Source organism: Thalassophryne amazonica, chromosome 2, assembly GCF_902500255.1.
Source record: "Thalassophryne amazonica chromosome 2, fThaAma1.1, whole genome shotgun sequence".
In the NCBI taxonomy this organism is placed as follows: Eukaryota; Metazoa; Chordata; class Actinopteri; order Batrachoidiformes; family Batrachoididae; genus Thalassophryne; species Thalassophryne amazonica.
In genome coordinates this window covers 6,835,997-6,855,197 of record NC_047104.1, presented here as the reverse complement: position 1 = coordinate 6,855,197, position 19,201 = coordinate 6,835,997, and the positions used below count along the sequence as shown (strand labels likewise).

The window sequence follows — 19,201 nt, the reverse complement described above, 5'->3', positions numbered from 1 at the left end:
GTTTGTATGAGTGTCTGTTTATCTGTATGTTTATCTGTCTGTCTGTCTATCTGTCTATGTTTATTTATCTGTTTGTCTGTCTATTATACTATCTGTCCTGCTGGCTGGCTGTATGTTTTTCTGGCTGTTTATCTGTATGTTTATCTGTCTGTCTGTTTATGTGTCTTTCTGTCTGTTTGTCTCTCTGCCTGTCTATCTGTCTGTCTATTTATCTTTCTGTCTGTTTGTCTGACTGGCTGTTTATCTGTCTGTCTGTTTGTCTGTCTTTCTGTCTATGTTTATTTATCTGTTTGTCTGTCTATTATACTATCTGTCCTGCTGGCTGGCTGTATGTTTTTCTGGCTGTCTATCTGCCTGTTTATCTGTCTGTTTGTCTATCTGTCTGTCTGCCTGTCTGTCTATTATTCTGTCTGTTTGTTTATTTATCTGTCTGTCTGTTTATCTGACTGTCTTATCTATCTGTCTGTCTGTCTATTATTCTCTGTCTGTCTATTTATCTGTCTGTCTGTTTATCTGTATGTCTGTCTGACTGTCTTATCTGTCTGTCTGTTTGTCTATCTGTCTGTCTGTCTGTCTGTCTGTCTATTATTCTGTCTGTCTGTCTATCTGTCTATGTTTATTTATCTGTTTGTCTGTCTATTATACTATCTGTCCTGCTGGCTGGCTGTATGTTTTTCTGGCTGTTTATCTGTATGTTTATCTGTCTGTCTGTTTATGTGTCTTTCTGTCTGTTTGTCTCTCTGCCTGTCTATCTGTCTGTCTATTTATCTTTCTGTCTGTTTGTCTGACTGGCTGTTTATCTGTCTGTCTGTTTGTCTATCTGTCTGTCTGTCTGTCTGTCTATTATTCTGTCTGTCTGTCTATCTGTCTGTCTGTTTATCTGTATGTCTGTTTGTCTATCTGTCTGTCTGTCTATTATTCTGTCTGTCTGTCTATCTGTTTATCTGTCTGTCTGTTTATCTGACTGTCTTATCTATCTGTCTGTTTGTCTATCTGTCTGTCTGTCTGTCTATTATTCTGTCTGTCTGTCTATCTGTCTGTCTGTTTATCTGTATGTCTGTTTGTCTGACTGTTTGTCTATCTGTCTGATGGATCGATAGATAAACTTTATTGATCTCACAGAGGAGAAATTCACGTTACGTCAGCGCTTAAGACCACCCACAAGGTGGTTGTAAGTAGAGGAAAATGTTCATCGAACAGCGTGTGCGAGGATAAGCAATAATAATACTTGTAACAGTACAAGACATAAGAAATGAGGTAGAAATACTATATATATATATATATATATATATATATATATATATATATATATATATATATATATATATATATATATATATATATATATATATAAAAACATGATTGGGATTGAAAGGGAGATAGGAACATCATCTTTACAATACGTGAAATGGAGTTTAGATCTGATAAGGTGACATTAGTGCTGGGATTTGTAAACGAGTTGTTGTTGCACATGATTTGTGGACATATTATTGCATGTGGTTATTTCACAGTGTTATTGTACAGTCTGACAGCAGCACGACCTGCGGTATCGTTCCTTCTTGTACTGAGGATGCCTCAGTCTGTCACTGAACGAGCTGGTCAGCTCAGCTACAGTCTGTCTGCCTGTTTGTCTGTCTATCTGTCTGTTTATCTGACTAATTTTGACATAATCCTGCTAACAGGCAGACAAATAAATAAATAAATGCCTTTTTTTTATAACGGAATAAGCCCAAAAACTGCGCATTATTTATTACCAAACAGCTTAATGTGTAAAATTCTTCTTGTATAACAAAAAAGATGAAGAGTTGTTTCTTGTCTTAAAGATAGGAAACATAAAATTAAATTCTAAATATTTCTTTGCAAAAAAATAAAAAAATAAAAAACTCCTTTAAACTGGTTTCAGAATTTATTTTTGTATTTTTGGTTTTTCAGTTTCTGCTCCACACTCCAGTATAGGTGGCGATCATGATTTAAAGCCCCAGCGTGACTGCTTCCATTCACGCAAACGAAGAAGTAGGAACGAAAGATTTCCGAGTTTGTTGCAGCTTGATGCATGAAACCGGAAACGCATTAAGCTACACATACAAAAAAAAATCATTATATCAGACGTATTTCACAGTTTCGTTAAAAAAAAAAAAAAAAAAACCAGCAGTCGAAATGATCAAAGCCATCTTGATATTTAACAACCACGGAAAACCGCGGCTGATTCGGTTTTATCAGTATTTTGTAAGTGTTTAAACGTTATCCTGTTTAGCTAGCACCCAGTTTTTAATCTGATTACATTTTTTAAACTCTGCATTAATCTGCTGCTAAAACGGTTATCTTTTACTGTTCTGTCAGTAGTGCTAAAGTGATGGAATTAGTTCAGTACTACTTCATTTGATCAGATATGTTTATATTTACATCGTGTAAAATCATGTTTACACTTTGTAAGACTATATTTTCGGCGATTTTTTTTTCGTCAAATTGATTTGAGACATTAATTCCAGCTATTTATATTTGAGTTTATATTTATTTATTAATTATAATAAGAGATTCTGGCGTGCGATCCCTAGGGGGCGCCGTTTCCTCTCTAAAGTATTTAGGGCGACAACAAATGATTATTTACATATTGTATTATTATAAGTTAAATATTCAAATTCACAAAATAAATATTCACAAAAGTGAATACTACTACTACTAATAATTGGGAGTTAATATAGGCTAGTAAGTGGGAGTTAGTGTCTGAGAGTTACCAAATTAATTTCATTGTGTCCTGAAACACACACACACACACAGCAACCGCTTATCCAAGATCTGTTTGCGGAGGGCTGGAGCCTATCCCAGCAGTCATGGGCCACACGGGCAGATCTTGGATTCTTAGAAGGGGGGGTTGACTATGGGGTGTGGGAGCATGCCCTCCCCGGAAAAGCTTGAAATCAAGGGTGCATTTTCCTGCAATCTCAGGCATTTCAAACATGTATTTTGGACATTTGGAACAGGCAACTGTAATTTTATTAACAAGTTCAGATGGATGATACATTAAAAAAAATGAATTCAGTTTCTGACATCAAATGTCACAGTATTGCTTTATACTCTGCAAAATGGTCAGGTTCCATACTAACAACCAGGCACGCAAGTAGATCATTGGAAATATCACATTATTATTTGGAGATATTAATGACTCTTCATTGTTCAAGATGATTTATCCTCCTGGTTCTCAAATAACACAAAGGTGCAAAAGAGGCATCTGGGGTGAGCGTGAATGAAGCATTTGACAACATTCTCAGTGTTAAGTTCCCCATTAAGTTCCTGTTTAATTTCCTGATTTCACTGCCTGATGTTAAAAAAGTTGCATGTTGCTGCCGTTAATCAAAGCATAAAACACTTTTTACAGACATTTAAGCATTACTGAATTTTGAAATTTAACCTATACATTAAGCTTATCACAATACTTTGCTCAAAATATCATGATAGAAATCACAAAATGTATCGCAATTTGTGATACATTCTATATATTGTAGCACCCCTAGTTAGAGCCTAAATTCTCTGATAGTGTTATTGAGATGGAGCATCTATGATTACCCTTATCTGCTTTAATGATTATGTCTTCCAAGGATGTAATAAAATCATCAGCATTTATTTATTTGTCTGTCTGTCTGCCTGCCTATTAGCAAGAATATGTCAAAACTACTGCACAGATTTTGATGAAAGTTTCACCACAGATGGATATTAGACCATGGGAGACTCCATTAAGTTTTGGAGGTAATCCAGAGCCAGATCAGGATTCTGGATCAAGTTTCACTTTATTAGTGGAGCAGATAACTGTAACAATTGTTCATTTCTGGAAAGAAGCACCAAAGTTGGCACAAATACTCCTTAGACATTACTCTTTTGAAAAAACTGTGTAGCCACTTGAATTTACAGTAGGCGGCCAGGTAGGGGTCAATTGAAGAATTGCATAGGGGTCAAAATTAAAAATGCTCCGATCATATTGAAAGCTATACCACATTATTTGTCTGATCACAACGATACCAAAAAGGTATAGTTTGGACTATCTATGACTGAATGTTATGGAGTTATGGGGTAAAAACAGCAAGAATGGTGGCAAAGGTCAATTTCAGTTTGTACAGGGGTTAGAAGTTAAAGTTGCTCCAATTTTGGTAAAAAAGTGGTGCAAATTATTGGTTGAACTAATAGGATTAATAAATTAAATAGTTCTGACTGTGTTGAATGCTTGGGCTGCAAGGTAAAGGTAGAGCAATGTCAACGTCCATTGGATTCTATGACATGTGACATATGTTACCCTGTAACATGATAACTAAGCATGCCACATAGTGCAAACTATTCCTTTTTAAAACCCTATTAACTCAACCAATAATTTGCATCACATTTTTACCAAAATTGGACCAACTTTAACTTCTAACCCCTGTACAAACTAATGCTGACCTTTGTTACCATTTTTCCTGTTTTTACCCCATAACTCCATAACATGCAGTAATAGATAGTCCAAACTATACCTTTTTGGTATCGTTGTGATCAGACAAATAATGTGGTATAGCTTTCAATATGATTGAAACATTTCTAAATTTTGACTCCTGTGTAATTCTTCAATTGACCCCTACCTGGCTGCCTACTGAAAATTCAAGTGGATACTCAGTTTTTTCAAAAGAGTAATGTCTAAGGAGTATTTGTGCCAACTTTGGTGCTTGTTTCCAGATTTGAAGGATTCCTCTGTAAATATTCTGTTATCTGCTGCACTGATATAGGCTTTGAAGTATTACATCAAAACTACTTAGTTGATTCTCACAAAATTTGCACCACAGGTACATATTAGACCATGTAAGACTCCATTAAATTTTGGAGGTAATCCAGATCTGGATTCTGGATCAAGTTTCCCTTTATATAGTCTTTGAAGGATTACATCAAAACTACTTAATGGATTCTCACAAAATTTGCAGCACAGATACATTTTCGGCCATGGAAGACTCCATTAAAATTTTGGAGGTGATCCAGATCCACATCTGGATTCTGGATCAAAATATCACTACATAGGCTTTGAAGGATCATGTCAAAATTCCTTAACAGATTTTCACCACATTTGCACCACAGATACATATTATGGCATGGAAGACTCCGGGTCCGGATTGGCGGATGTCAGAAATCTCAGATTGCTCTTGTTATTTATTTGCTGTGAAGTTGTTTGTACAAGACTAGTATCCCCCTATATTTTTGCCTCATTTGTAGCATTGTCTCAATAGTTTCCTCATTGAATTCCTATATTTTCCCCTATATTTTTCATCGAGGCCTGCTGGGTGCCGTGTATTTAGAATGGCATACTTTTTAAGCTTTTGGCTGGCAAGTTGTAACATAGTCATTTCATTTTTGGCAACCCCCTTCATCTGCTAGGACCACATATAGCCAAACAAATACATTCACAACTGCACGCACACCTACGGGCAATTATAAAGTTTCCAGTCCACCTAATCTGCATGCCTTTGGATGTGGGAAGAAGCCGGAGCACCCGGAGAGAACCCACACAAACACGGGGAGAACATGCAAACTCCACATAGAAAGGCCACAGGTGGGAATCGACCCCAAGACCTTCTCACTGTGAGGTAACAGTGCTAAACACTAAACCACCATGCTGCCCTATCCTAAAACAATAAAAAATAAAAGTCTTTTATCTCATAATAGTAAAATGTCCACAACAATTTCTTGGAATGTAAGGGCCCCTTCACACATAGTGCAAAGTTTGGAGGAAGTGCGCACTGAGTATGCATGCCGCAGGAATCGTGTGAAATCGTCCCTGCCTCTAACGCCTCATACAGCTGTTGCTACAACTATTTGCACACACCAGCGGCTGAATGACAGAGTGTGCGCTGTGCAAACCCATCGAACCCTCTCGCGGTAGGTGTCAGCCAAATTCCATTTGACACACAGGAACATCTAACACCGTTTGCATGGCACTTAAAAAATCTGTGGCCATTCGCACTCTTGGCACGACAACAGACTGCAGATAACCACTGTCGTACTCTCAGAGAAATTTGTCTAAGTTCCCCACGAGTGTGGCTTTGGTGTGGGTGCTGAGAACTGACAGGAGGCGTGGCCATGGACAGAAGAAGCTGAGGGGATCTGTCATTCTGGACATTCCAGCTGGACAACACCTACTGTGTTTGGACAGACATGGACTAACAACTGTCCACTTTGAGGCACGTGTGTCTGATTGCTGTACTTATGTGAACATAAATACATATATCGCCGTGGCAATAAGCTGCAGCGAGCGAGAGCGGACACAGCCTGCCAGGTTGAAATGGACCATCAGATCATAACACGCAGTGGGTGATCTGACAGTCACGTCACCCACGTGAGATCTGTTTCACAGGACGCGGTATCTGTGCTGTGGCGCACCTTCCAGTAGACACACGTGTTGGGCAGGACACGTGCGCAGCTGTCTGGATGCACCTGACCGGTGTATGTGGACATCAGAGCACACTGCTTCTCATTCGTCATTTCATGACTGTCTGTGACCATGGATCATATTTGTATTGCTTGCTTGATAATTGCGTTTTTTTTTATATGGTGTGTGATTTAAAAATTTTTTTTGTAATACTTCCATGTCCTTCCTGATATGAGACAGGTTCTGGCAGCTTTCAAAGAACAGCTCCGTAGCTCAGTGGTAAAGTTGCTGACTGGTAATCAGAGCTTTTGGAAGGTGCAGGTTTGTGTCCAGTGGGTGGTATCTGATTTTCTTTTTTTTTCTTTTTTTTTTTATTCCACATAATTGGCACAATGTGGTCCCACAGGTACCAGCTGGTTTTATTTTTTATTTATTCCACATAAGTGGCTCGATGTGGTCCCACAGGTACCCGCTGGTTTTATTTTTTATTTATTCCACATAAGTGGCGCAATGTGGACCCACAGGTCTCGGCTGGTTTTAATTTTTTTTTTATTCTGCATAAGTGGCACGATGTGGTCCCACAGGTACCGGCTGGTTTTATTTTTTATTTATTCCACGAGTGGCACGATGTAGTGCACCTCGCACTGTTCCTGCTCGAAAGACACAGTCGCGTGCACGAGCTCTCGCACCGGGATCGTGCATGCCTGCCCGTTGGCGCGATGTTTTGTGGTGCGCGAATTCGAACTGTTTCGCCATATTTGTCCAAACGTCGTCCAAACTTTGCACTATGTTTGAAGGGACCTTTATGGATGTCTGTTAATTGGTGGCACGGTGGATTAGTGGTTATCACTGATGCCTCACCTCTGCAACACGGGCTGATTTTTTGTGTTGCTGACTCATTTAAGTCTTCAGCCCTTAATTAACACAGCTACAGACTTGCTAAATGTCTAAAATCTACAGACTTGCTAAATGTCTAAAATCTTTGTCATGAAGTTCATTTCACCAAGATTTTCAATTTGAAGGAGAAGATTTGAAAATGAAAATAGGCCAGATTAAACTTTTGCTCCCAAAGCAAAAAAAAAAAAAAATAATAATAATAATAGTTATTGATGTGGTCAAATATTGCAAACTGGTAATACCATGATATCATACTGTCACTGTCCAAAAAGTGAACAATACAGGGATGATACTTTTATGCTGTTTCTCCCACCCAAACTCACAGCTGACTAATGTGGTGCTGTCACATGGCAACCCACAGACGGCTTTGTAGTATATCTGTTTACAGTGACAACACCTCATAGAAAAGGGAGACGTCAGAGAGCACGTCTGCTTTAAACAGAGGTGAGTGCAGGTCAGTGCGCTGATTTGCCAAAGTACAAAAAACCTGGAAATTAACAAGCAGAATTGCAACAATACAGATACAGATTATACAGCATTACCTCCATGATGGGGATAATAACAACCTTATGGTGGTTGTATTTGGACAGAACCCTAGTGAGGGAAGAAGGACGCTGAAAAACAGCAGAACAGATCATAGAGCTGGTTGATTTTTTTCCACACGCTTATCTTTGGACTTGTGCCTGGTAAACTCTAAAACATCCTTTTTTTCTTGCAGGCAGAGGATATGCAGCAACAGATCATTCGTGAGACTTTCCATTTGGTTTCTAAGAGGGATGATAATGTTTGCAACTTCTTGGAGGGCGGAAGGCAAGTGTTCCGTTTGTGATTGTGGAGAGAATTTCTCCCACCTGTGAGAGAGTGCGTGCGTGTGAGCACTTGCAGGTTTGAACATGTGTTGCTTGTGGGTGAAATGCTGTGACAGCTAAACGTGTCATTGGTGATTCTTAAATGCCTGTTTGTGGTTGCAGTCTCATCGGTGGCTCTGATTACAAGTTGATTTACCGTCACTATGCCACCCTCTACTTTGTCTTCTGTGTGGATTCGTCTGAGAGCGAGCTGGGAATTCTGGACCTGATTCAGGTCAGCTGCTGCTTTCAAATTCTTATCTAAAAAAAGTTGACAGTGCCCTGTTTTGTTTTGTCAAATTCAAAAAATAAATTCATGTTATTTCATACAATCCTTTAAAAATATGCTCTTTAATCTCAACACAATTTAGAATGATCTTATCATTTTATCCACTTCACGCTGCAGAATCTGGGGATTCTCAACTAATCTCAAGATTACATCACTAGGCACCCCTGTTATAGGGATTTTTGTTTGTTTGTTTTTTAAGATGCAGGCAGTGAGTGAAATATGAGCGCCTCAGATTTGACTGAAAATTGATTTTTGGTGGAAAGCCTGTGGGTATTTTGGTCCAGAAACCAGTGGTTGTTTGTTGATTTATTTTTCCTCTAGAAGGATCAGTTTCTTCAGGGCCAAAATTGGACTTATTAAATAATGAATGCATCAGAGGGTTGATGCCTACCCTGTTCACTCTACACATCACTATATACAGTTGTATGCAAAAGTTTGGGTCCTGTGATCATTTTCATGATTTTCCTTTATAAATCATTGGTTGTCTGGATCAGAAATTTCAGTTAAATATATCATGTAGCAGACAAACACACTGATATTTGAGAAGTGAAATGAAGTTTCTAGTATTTACAGAAAGTGTGCAATAATTATTTAAACAAAATTGGGCAGGTGCATAAATTTGGGCACCCTTGTCATTCTATTAATGTGAATACATTTAGCACTAATTATTGGAACACAAAATTGGTTTGCTAGCTCCTTGACCCTTGACGTCATTACACAGGTGAATCCAATCACGAGAAAGGGTATTTAAGCTGGCCATTTGCAAATGTTTCCCCTCTTTGCAGCTCTTCTAATGAGTGGCAACATGGGAGCCTCTAAACAACTCTCAAATGACCTGAAAACAAAGATTGTTCAATATCATGGTTTAGGGTAAGGATACAATAAGCTATCTCAGAGATTTCAGCTGTCAGTTTCCACTGTGAGGAACATAGTGAGGAAATGGAAGACCACAGGCACAGGACTAGTTAAGGCCTGAAGTGGCAGGCCAAGAAAAATTTCAGATAAGCTGAAGCGAAGAATGGTGAGAACAGTCATAGTAAACCACAGACCTGCTCCAAAGACCTACAACATGATCTTGCTGCAGATAGTGTCTCTGTGCATTGTTCAACTATACAGCGCACTTTGCACAAGGAGATACTGTATGATGCTGTAATGCAGAGGAAGACTTATCTGCGTACACGTATGTATTTTTTTTCTGTTGGGGTGCCCAAATTTATGCCTAATTTTGTTTAAATAATTATTGCACACTTTCTGTAAATCCTATAAACTTCATTTCATTTCTCAAATATCACTGTGTTTGTCTGCTATATGATATATTTAACTGAAATTGCTGATCCAAACAACCAATGATTTTTAAAGGAAAATCATGGAAATCATCAGGGGTGCCCAAACCGTTACATACAACTGTGTAACTTGTGTAGCATTATAATGTCATTCATATAAATCAGTCAAACAAAACCACTTCTTATATAGTTGTTTTATCCACATTTCAGCCACAAATGGAACTTTGTTTTAGTCATCCAGTTTTTGTGAACTTTGCTGTGATCTGACTTTTTCAGTGTTGTTATAACTCTTGAAGAATGTAGCCTGTCAGATGAAATGCCCACAGAAGCCCCGCTTCCACTTGGAATTATGTTCCTGAAAAACATATCTAATTTTTAAAGTCCTAAAAAAAAGAAGACAAGGCACAGTTTTAACTAAATTAACATGAAATTAGAACAGTCAGTCAACACAAATAAGAAATCAGAACCCAATCATTCATCATGAACACTGAGGAAAAAAAAAAAATGTTTGTCGTCTTGGCTGAAGTCTTCCACGGTGCTTGTCTGTCTGATATCAGCTGGTTGACTGTTTCACAAAGTTGGTGCCCAATAAGCAAAAGCTGACCGCTTCTTTTAGTCCATGAGCCAGTCGTCAGTTATGTACCACTTAGCCTCAGCTGTATTCAGGTTGGAGTTGATGAAGAATTACACAGGAGTCCAAATTTAAAAATGCTCCGGTCATATTTAAAACTATGCCACATTATTTGTCTGATCATAAAGATTCCGAAAATATATAGTTTGGACTGTCTGGTATGACTGAATGTTCTGGAGTTGTGGGTTAAAAACAGCAAAAATGGTGACAAATGTCATTTTCCGTTTGTACAGGGGTCAAAAGGTCAATTGCTCCAGTGATGCAAATTATGGGTTGACCTACTAGGATTAAAAAATAGAATAGTTTTGACCGTGTTGAATGTTTGGTCTCCAGAGTAAAGGTCAAACTGTGTGTGTTGTAGGTGTTTGTGGAAACTCTGGATAAATGCTTCGAGAACGTCTGTGAACTGGACCTGATATTTCACATGGACAAGGTGAGACGCATGACACGTGCTTCACCAAACACGTGGATCTCAGGTTTTTGGAGTAAATCTTGCAGACTTGTGTAACATGAAGATTTGCCGCATCGTGTGTGATTGGAGGTGTTTAGCGCCATCTTGACTGAATTTTCACAGCAGGTCATTGATGTCATGTGGTGCTTCAGGGTTTGGCTGAGGAATGTTCTGCAGATGAAAGGTGTAAATTTTTCTGCTGGACAGCCTCACGTGTGGTTGTAATTATATAGTAATTCATGCACATTGACATTGTTCAGTCTGTCGTTTTACTTTAAAATGGACTTATGTTTTGTTTTGTTTTTTTACGTGCACACAGAGGCACCACATTTATCCGTGGTGCTGTTGTGTCCTGTGACTACATTTGCTGAGCTGCGTAACCGGGTCTGATCTTCATACATGGATTACCGCGTTAACTGGATGAAGTTGTTGATATTCTGATGTGATCCCAGATCTTTTGGTTCTTTGAAACAGATGCTAGAGCTACATTTGTAGAACAGCCAACTAATGTTGCACTCAGTGTTGTAAGAATACCCTGAGTCATTAGCATAGATTTTTTTTTTTTTTTTTTTTTTTTTTTTTTTAGTTTTATATTGTCTGTCTGGGTGGTTGGATCCAGGAACTAAGGTGGTGTTGTAGGTGTGGCAAAGTGCAGTACGAGTGCATGCTCCTGACTTGACCTGATGTTATCTGTCAAGTCAGGTATGTTATATTTACATTTTTCTGGCAGACCTTTATGCTGTACTCAGTAATTTTAGCAGTAGCAGGATTATTACACTTTTTGTTGGTTTTACTCTAAATCAGAAGTTCCTCACAGCCTCGATATCAGGAGGGATTTTCCCCACTGGGGTGAACAGTAGCACCCTCTACTGGGTGTAAAGATCACCAAATTAACTGGATTTGCATGGCAAGAGTTCTCAGATCCTGGATCACCCAGTTTTTCTTGGATTTTATTTATTTTTTTGTTTGACAACCAAAGGCTTTGGCGATAATTTAACTTTTGTGTTGAATTGATGTCATCATTTCAATTTCAATTTATTTTAATTTATATAGCACCAAATCACAACAGAGTTACCTCAAGGTGCTTCACACAGGTAAGGTCTAACCTTACAAACCCCCAGAGCAACAGTGGTAAGGAAAAACTCCTACTGAGGGAAAAACCTCAAGCAGACCAGACTCAAAGGGGTGACCCTCTGCTTGGGCCATGATACAGACATAAATTACAGAACAATTCACGGACGAATATACAAGAAATGCTATTGGTGCACAGGACAGGAGGATCGCCAACACGAATACAACTCCCATCTCTGGATGGAGCTGCACCTTAAACAGAGAAAAAACAGAATCAGGCATCAGAAAGACAAAAAATACTGTATAATTTGTCAGCATTAATCAGCAAGAAAAACAAAAGAAATACTAAGGTGATCGCCGGCCGCTAGCCCTAAGCTTCACTAAAAGACCCAGAATTTAAGTAAAGTTGAGGCCGTGGCCCGCTCCAATTACTAATAAATAAATTTAAAAGAGTAAAAAGTGTAAAACAAAACTGTACCAGTATGCTAGCCATATGAAAGGGAAAATAAGTGTGTCTTAAGTCTGGACTTGAAAGTCTCCACAGAATCTGACTGTTTTATTGACGCAGGGAGATCATTCCACAGAACAGGGGCACGATAAGAGAAAGCTCTGTGACCCGCAGACTTCTTATTCACCTTAGGGACATAAAGTAGTCCTGCACCCTGAGAACGTAAGGCCCAGGCCGGTACGTAAGGTTTAATTAGGTCAGCTAGGTAGGGAGGTGCCAGTCCATGAATAATTTTATAGGTTTGTAGCAGAACCTTAAAATCTGATCTCACTGGGTCAGGAAGACAGTGAAGAGATGCCAAAATGGGTGTAATGTGGTCGAACTTTCTGATTCGTGTCAAAAGTCTGGCTGCAGCATTTTGAACCAGTTGGAGAGCCCTAATGCTAGACTGCAGTAAACCAGAAAATAGAACATTGCAGTAGTCCAATCTAGAAGAGATAAACGCATGGATCAGGATCTCAGCATCAGCCATAGACAGGATGGGATGAATCTTCACTATATTTCGCAGGTGGAAGAAAGCAGTCCTAGTAATATTTGTAATGTGGAGGCCAAAGGACACGAAGGATCAAAAATTACCCCAAGGTTCCTCACTTTGTCAGTGTGATGTATGACACACGAGCCTAGGCTGAGCGTTAACTGGTCAAATTGATGCCGATGTCTCACTTTACCAAGAACCATCATTTCAGTCTTATCAGAGTTTAAAAGTAGGACGTTTCTAGACTTCCAACTTCTCACTGCTGCAAGGCAATCTTCTAAGGATTTTATGTGAACGAGATTACTAGCAGTTATCAGCATATATAACTGAGTATCATCTGCATAGCAGTGAAAGGTAATCCCAAAACGCCGCAATATGTGCCCAAGGGATGCTATTATAAAGGGAGAAAAGCAGGGGGCCTAAGACAGACCCCTGTGGAACCCCAAATTTCATGTCACTAAGTTAGAGGTAGTGTTACTGTACAAAACACAATGAGAATGACTGGTCAAGTATGACGTCAGCCATGCAAGGGCACTCCCAGTAATCCCAAAATGATTTTCCAGCCTATCAAGTAGAATATGATGATCCATGGTATCAAACGCAGCACTGAGATCTAACAGCAACAGAACCGTAGTAGTGTCCGAATCCAATGTAAGCAGAAGATCATTCACCACTTTAGTGAGAGCTGTCTCTGTGGAATGATATTTTCTAAAAGCAGACTGCAGTGGCTCAAAGAGATTATTCTCAGTAAGACAGTCCACGAGCTGCTGTGACAGATTTGATATCAGCCGCTAGTTATTCAATACACTAGGATCATAGTGTGGGAGTTTGACTTGGTCTTCATCGGCCCCTACCTGGCTACAGTTACCACCCTGGACTGTCCATTGTACATTTACGTGTAGGTCGGAGTACACTGAGGCTGGATTGTAAGTGTTAAGTTGTACAGAAAACTTGCTTGACCTATGGAACAAACAACTGTAGGTTACTGGTTGCGTGAAGTATAATTTCCATGCAGGTTAGTTAGTTTGCAGGATGGTCAAATGGTTAAAGCAGTGTACTTGTGATCAGAGGATCCTTGGTTCAAATCCCCCTCAGACCAGTAAAATCATTCATGACCCTTGTGCAGAGTCCTTAATCCCCAAATTGCTCCGGGATGGATTGCGAGTCTTGCGTGGCAGCATCCTGACATCAGTGTGTGAATGTGAGGCATCACTGTAAAGCATTTTGGCCATTTGTATCGTATGTCATTTTCTCGGATCTGACACTGACTTGCAAACAGAAATGACTGTCCACATTGGAGTCGAACAAACAGCATGACCCACAGTTCATCACGAATGGGAATTAGAAAGTGTCCAGCCTTGGGCCACATCACACGGTCAGGCAGGGGACCGCCGGGTCATCCAGCTGTCATTGAAGGTCAGCAGTACATCAAAAAAGAGAGGTAGAGCAGAAATCAATCAACCAGAGCAAACAACTCGTAGACATGAATCCTCATCAGCAAAGTGACAGAGTAACAGACAGGATGCTAATGTGGTTGCTGTCAGTTAGCCCTTTGCCTCACGAACAGTCCCAGAATTTAGATATGATGAGACCATGTCCTGCTCCAATTATTAGTGACACAATTTGAGACGGAGGAGAAAGTAGTTCAAAACGCACAACTATATTCATCATTGGAAAGGGAGAACAGATGGGTCTTTGGTCTGGATTTGAATGTCTCCAGAGGATCAGACTGCTTTGTCTCAGTGGGAAAATTGTTCCACAGAACAACTGCACAGTTAATAAAAAGATCTGTGACCTGCTGACGTCTTTTTAACCATAGGGGCACCCAGTAATCCTGTTTCCTGAGAAGGCAGAACACACGTCCTTACATAAGGATTAATTACATTGGCTGCATAGGGAGGGGGAAGAGGCAGCAGAAGTGTCTTCGTCATCTTCTTCTTCTCCACCTCCTTCTCCTTGTCCTCCTGCTTCTTCTTGTTCTTCTTCTTCATATTACTATCATAAAAGACTTTCTGTTTTTAGATTTAGTGTTTCCCTTATTTCACTGGCGTCACTTGGCATAAGAAAACAGATAAAAATATTTCTTTGAAGGTCACCCAGCTCTGAGTATCAGTTTGGAATATGGTGTTTTCAGTGAGCAACGTTGCACCATCAATTCATGTGTAGCTCATGCAGCTTTGTTTGATGTTTTATAATGATTGCGTCACTTTGAGCAGGTTCAGAGACAAATTTGAAAGAATGTGATGCGGAATGGTTTTATTTAGATTTTTCTTTTTGCAGGTCCATTATATCTTGCAGGAGGTGGTGATGGGAGGCATGGTGCTGGAGACCAACATGAATGAGATTGTGGCTCAGGTTGAGGTGCAGAACCGCATGGAGAAGTCAGAGGTCAGACTCTCACCAGGATCATGTTCATGTCTTTCCATGAGGAAAACCTGTGTTACCCAGTATCATCTTACAGCTGACTGCAAATTATCATCCCTCTGTTTTTACAACCACAGAATGTTCTAGAATTCCGCAGCATCTATAAGACACCTGCTGCTGTAGCACCAGGGTGCACGTCATTTATATATCATTATTAAGTTAAATTATTATGCAAATATGCAATTGTGCAAAAGTCCAATTACTATGCAAAAAGCAGTTGCAAAAAAGTCCAGTTATTAAGTTAAATTATTATGCAGTTGTTTGAAAGTCCAAGATATGAAATGTGCACATGTCCGAGGTAGTACAGTTCATGTGATTTTCTCATCTTACATGACTAATCCACTAAAGAAGACTGTGTGGTGTTGTTTTGTCTGATTTCAGAGTTCTTGTAATTTAGGTTTGTGTGGTTTTGGTGGCTGACATGCAGGTTCTTTCTGTCAGGTTGGCCACAAACATGCATGTCTGCGCCTGTCGGGAATATAGGGTAGGAGGTTCCAGGAAATCTGATGTCGTCTTTTAACCATCCCCCACCAACACATGAAGCACAGCATTTGTATCTGAAGAAAAATGTGCTGAGTTGGTGGGAGTTCCTGCTGATCAGCAGCAGTAATGTTTGAAACTTTTTTGTGAAAGGTCAGAACGGAAGGAGTGTATCTTTTCTTTGCATTGTATGTGATTGTGACACATTTCAATAACAGCTGTTCTGAAAATGAGCAAAGACAAAAAACACCAAAATGGACGAAACAAAATTAACATCAGTTGGATGAAGTTATTTTCGTGTCAGACTGAACAACAACAGTCACGTACCAGCCGGAAGAACATCGGCTAAATAGCAAAAACATAACTGAACCATGATTTTTTGTGGAATGTTGCAGCCCTATTTTTGACGTACAGTCGTATTCAGAATAATAGTAGTGCTATGTGACTAAAAAGATTAATCCAGGTTTTGAGTATATTTCTTATTGTCACATGAGAAACAAGGTACCAGTAGATTCTCACAAATCCAACAAGACCAAGCATTCATGATATGCACACTCTTAAGGCTATGAAATTGGGCTATTAGTAAAAAAAAAAAAAAAAAAAAAAGTAGAAAAGGGAGTGTTCACAATAATAGTAGCATCTGCTGTTGACACTACAAACTCAAAACTATTATGTTCAAACTGCGTTTTTATCAATCCTGTGAATCACTAAACTAGTATTTAGTTGTATAACCACAGTTTTTCATGATTTCGTCACATCTGCGAGGCATTAATTTTGTTGGTTTGGAACCAAGATTTTGCTGGTTTACTAGTGTGCTTGGCGTCATTGTCTTGTTGAAACACCCATTTCAAGGGCATGTCCTCTTCAGCATAAGGCAACATGACCTCTTCAAGTATTTTGACATATCCAAACTGATCCATGATACCTGGGATGCGATATATAGGCGCAACACCATAGTAGGAGAAACATGCCCATATCATGATGCTTGCACCACCATGCTTCACTGTCTTCACTGTGAACTGTGGCTTGAATTCAGAGTTTGGGGGTCGTCTCACAAACTGTCTGCGGCTCTTGGACCCAAAAAGAACAATTTTACTCTCATCAGTCCACAAAATATTCCTCCATTTCTCTTTAGGCCAGTTGATGTGTTCTTTGGCAAATTGTAACCTCTTCTGCGCATGTCTTTTATTTAACAGAGGGACTTTGCGGGGGATTCTTGCAAATAAGCTTCACACAGGCGTCTTCTAACTGTCACAGCACTTACAGGTAACTCCAGACTGTCATTGATCATCCTGGAGCTGATCAATGGGTGAGCCTTTGCCATTCTGGTTATTCTTCTATCCATTTTGATGGTTGTTTTCTGTTTTCTTCCACGTGTCTGTTTTTTTTTCCCCCATTTTAAAGCATTGGAGATCATAGTAGATGAACAGCCTATAATTTTTTTGCACCCGTGTATAAGTTTTCCCCTCTCCAACCAACTTTTTAATCAAATTCGCTGTTCTTCTGAACAATGTCTTGAACGTCCCATTTTCCTCAGGCTTTCAAAGAGAAAAGCATGTTCAACAGGTGCTGGCTTCATCCTTTAATAGGGGGACACCTGATTCACACCTGTTTGTTCCACAAAATTGACAAACTCACTGACTGAATGCCACACTACTATTATTGTGAACACCCCCTTTTCTACTTTTTTTTTTTTTTTTTTTTTTTTTACTAATAGCCCAATTTCATAGCCTTAAGAGTGTGCATATCATGAATGCTTGGTCTTGTTGGATTTGTGAGAATCTGCTGAATCTACTGGTACCTTGTTTCCCATGTAACAATAAGAAATATACTCAAAACCTGGATTAATCTTTTTAGTCACATAGCACTACTATTATTCTGAATACTACTGTACGTCACTTCAGAATATAACTTGCAAGGAACCCCAGACTTGTAAAAATATTCTGATTTACAGTCCAGAAAATGTAATAATAATAATAGTACTAATAATGATTAACTGACTGGTGTTCTTACTTGGATGGTGACAGATTGGATAAAAACCGGAAGGGGAAAAAATGTATAAAGTTAAAATATTTCTGATTCTTCATTGCAGCAGCTGATAAAATACATTGAATTGAATTTATTAACAAGCCTTTTTTCACTTGTTTCAGAGGACAAAGTGTCTAAACAGATGTTTGCAATCTGTTCACAGTTATTAAAGTGTTGAGACATGGACGGATGACAGGATTACAGTAATCTGTCTGCAGTAATAATATTTTAAAGAGTGTCCTCTGAAGAAGAAGTACTTTGACATTGTGGCGCCTGACGCAAGATTTGGATGTGGTGAGTGTGAAGTAATGGAGGGTGTGATGATAATAATAGAGGGTGTGTGTGTGTGTTGTTTTTTTGTACGGGCAGGGAGGTTTGTCGGCAGCACCTGCTCGAGCTGTCTCTGCAGTCAAGAACATCAACCTTCCTGAGATTCCTCGCAACATCAACATCGGAGACATTAATATCAAAGTGCCGAGCCTCTCCCCGTTCTGAGGCAGGCCTTGTTTACGTCCTCGCCACCTGGCTTCACTGGAAACTGTCTTTCAAAAACATGCAAGCAACATTTCTCATGTACAGGAGGTGATGTGGGAGTTCTTTGTGTAACTGTCACGTTTCTCCAGCTGACTGATTTGCACACTGTGGTCAAATGTGATTCCTTGCAGATGTGTCCTCCTGTTGACCTGCATCCTTTTCTAAATGAACAGTGAAATGTGCTTTTCGTCTGTAGCTGCGCGGCCTGAATGTTCAAAGCAGAAATATCTGTTCTGACAAATGGGTTTTTTGTGTTTTTTTTTTTAATTTATTATTATTTTTTTTATTTTGTTTTCTGTGTTTGCAGCATACAGTTAGGGCCAGAAATATTTGGACTTTGACAGAGTTTTTACTGTTTTAGCTGCCTGCTGTGGTGTCTTATCATGAAAGCAAATAATAAAATTCAAGACTTTTGGCATCAGTTTGAGGGAATTTCATCCCAAATGGTGAATGATGTCGGAGTGACAGCATGAGGCATTTCATGTGGCTATGCTGCAGATTCAAGACTGCAGCTGTTCACAACAGATTTTACAGTTTGGAACAGTTCAGGGCAGTTTTAAAATGGCTCATGGCAGTTTTGGAACAGTTCATGGCCGTTTTGGAACAGTTCACTGTTTTGGAATTTCTGTTATGATATTCAGCATAAAATGAGAAGGGTGGTGAAGGAGCAATCAGCAGTCACACATATGAATGCAGAGAGATTTATTTTTTGTTAAAGTAGAAAAGGATGCATCTGGAGAAGTCCCTGAAAGATACAACATGCAGTGTATCACCAGAGCCTTCTGCCTTTCCATTCTCTGAGACCTGTTTTAAAGACCTCCGCCATAACAAAATAAAATCACAATACAAACATGCCTTTAGCTAGTCAGAGCCATGATTGGATGTTTAATCATAAATTGGAGA

At 39.3% G+C, this 19,201-nt stretch overlaps 1 protein-coding gene across 1 annotated transcript; it reads left to right on the top strand.

Moving 5' to 3' along the window:
- Nucleotides 1-2,047: 2,047 nt before the first annotated feature.
- Nucleotides 2,048-18,270, top strand: ap3s2 (adaptor related protein complex 3 subunit sigma 2). The gene is made up of 6 exons (XM_034183390.1): nucleotides 2,048-2,226; nucleotides 7,995-8,086; nucleotides 8,248-8,359; nucleotides 10,689-10,760; nucleotides 15,113-15,220; nucleotides 18,134-18,270. Exons 1-6 carry the CDS (start codon nucleotides 2,050-2,052, stop codon nucleotides 18,257-18,259), a joined length of 687 nt encoding a protein of 228 aa, XP_034039281.1. The 5' UTR covers nucleotides 2,048-2,049; the 3' UTR covers nucleotides 18,260-18,270.
- Nucleotides 18,271-19,201: the final 931 nt, after the last annotated feature.

Bases quoted from the DNA above. Each gene is read 5' to 3' on its own strand.
- ap3s2 (XM_034183390.1), top strand. From the start codon at position 2,050: ATGCATGAAACCGGAAACGCATTAAGCTACACATACAAAAAAAAATCA. The intron at 2,227-7,994 runs GTAAGTGTTTAA...TTTTTCTTGCAG, and splicing joins TTCGGTTTTATCAGTATTTT to GCAGAGGATATGCAGCAACA. The intron at 8,360-10,688 runs GTCAGCTGCTGC...TGTGTGTTGTAG, and splicing joins GAATTCTGGACCTGATTCAG to GTGTTTGTGGAAACTCTGGA.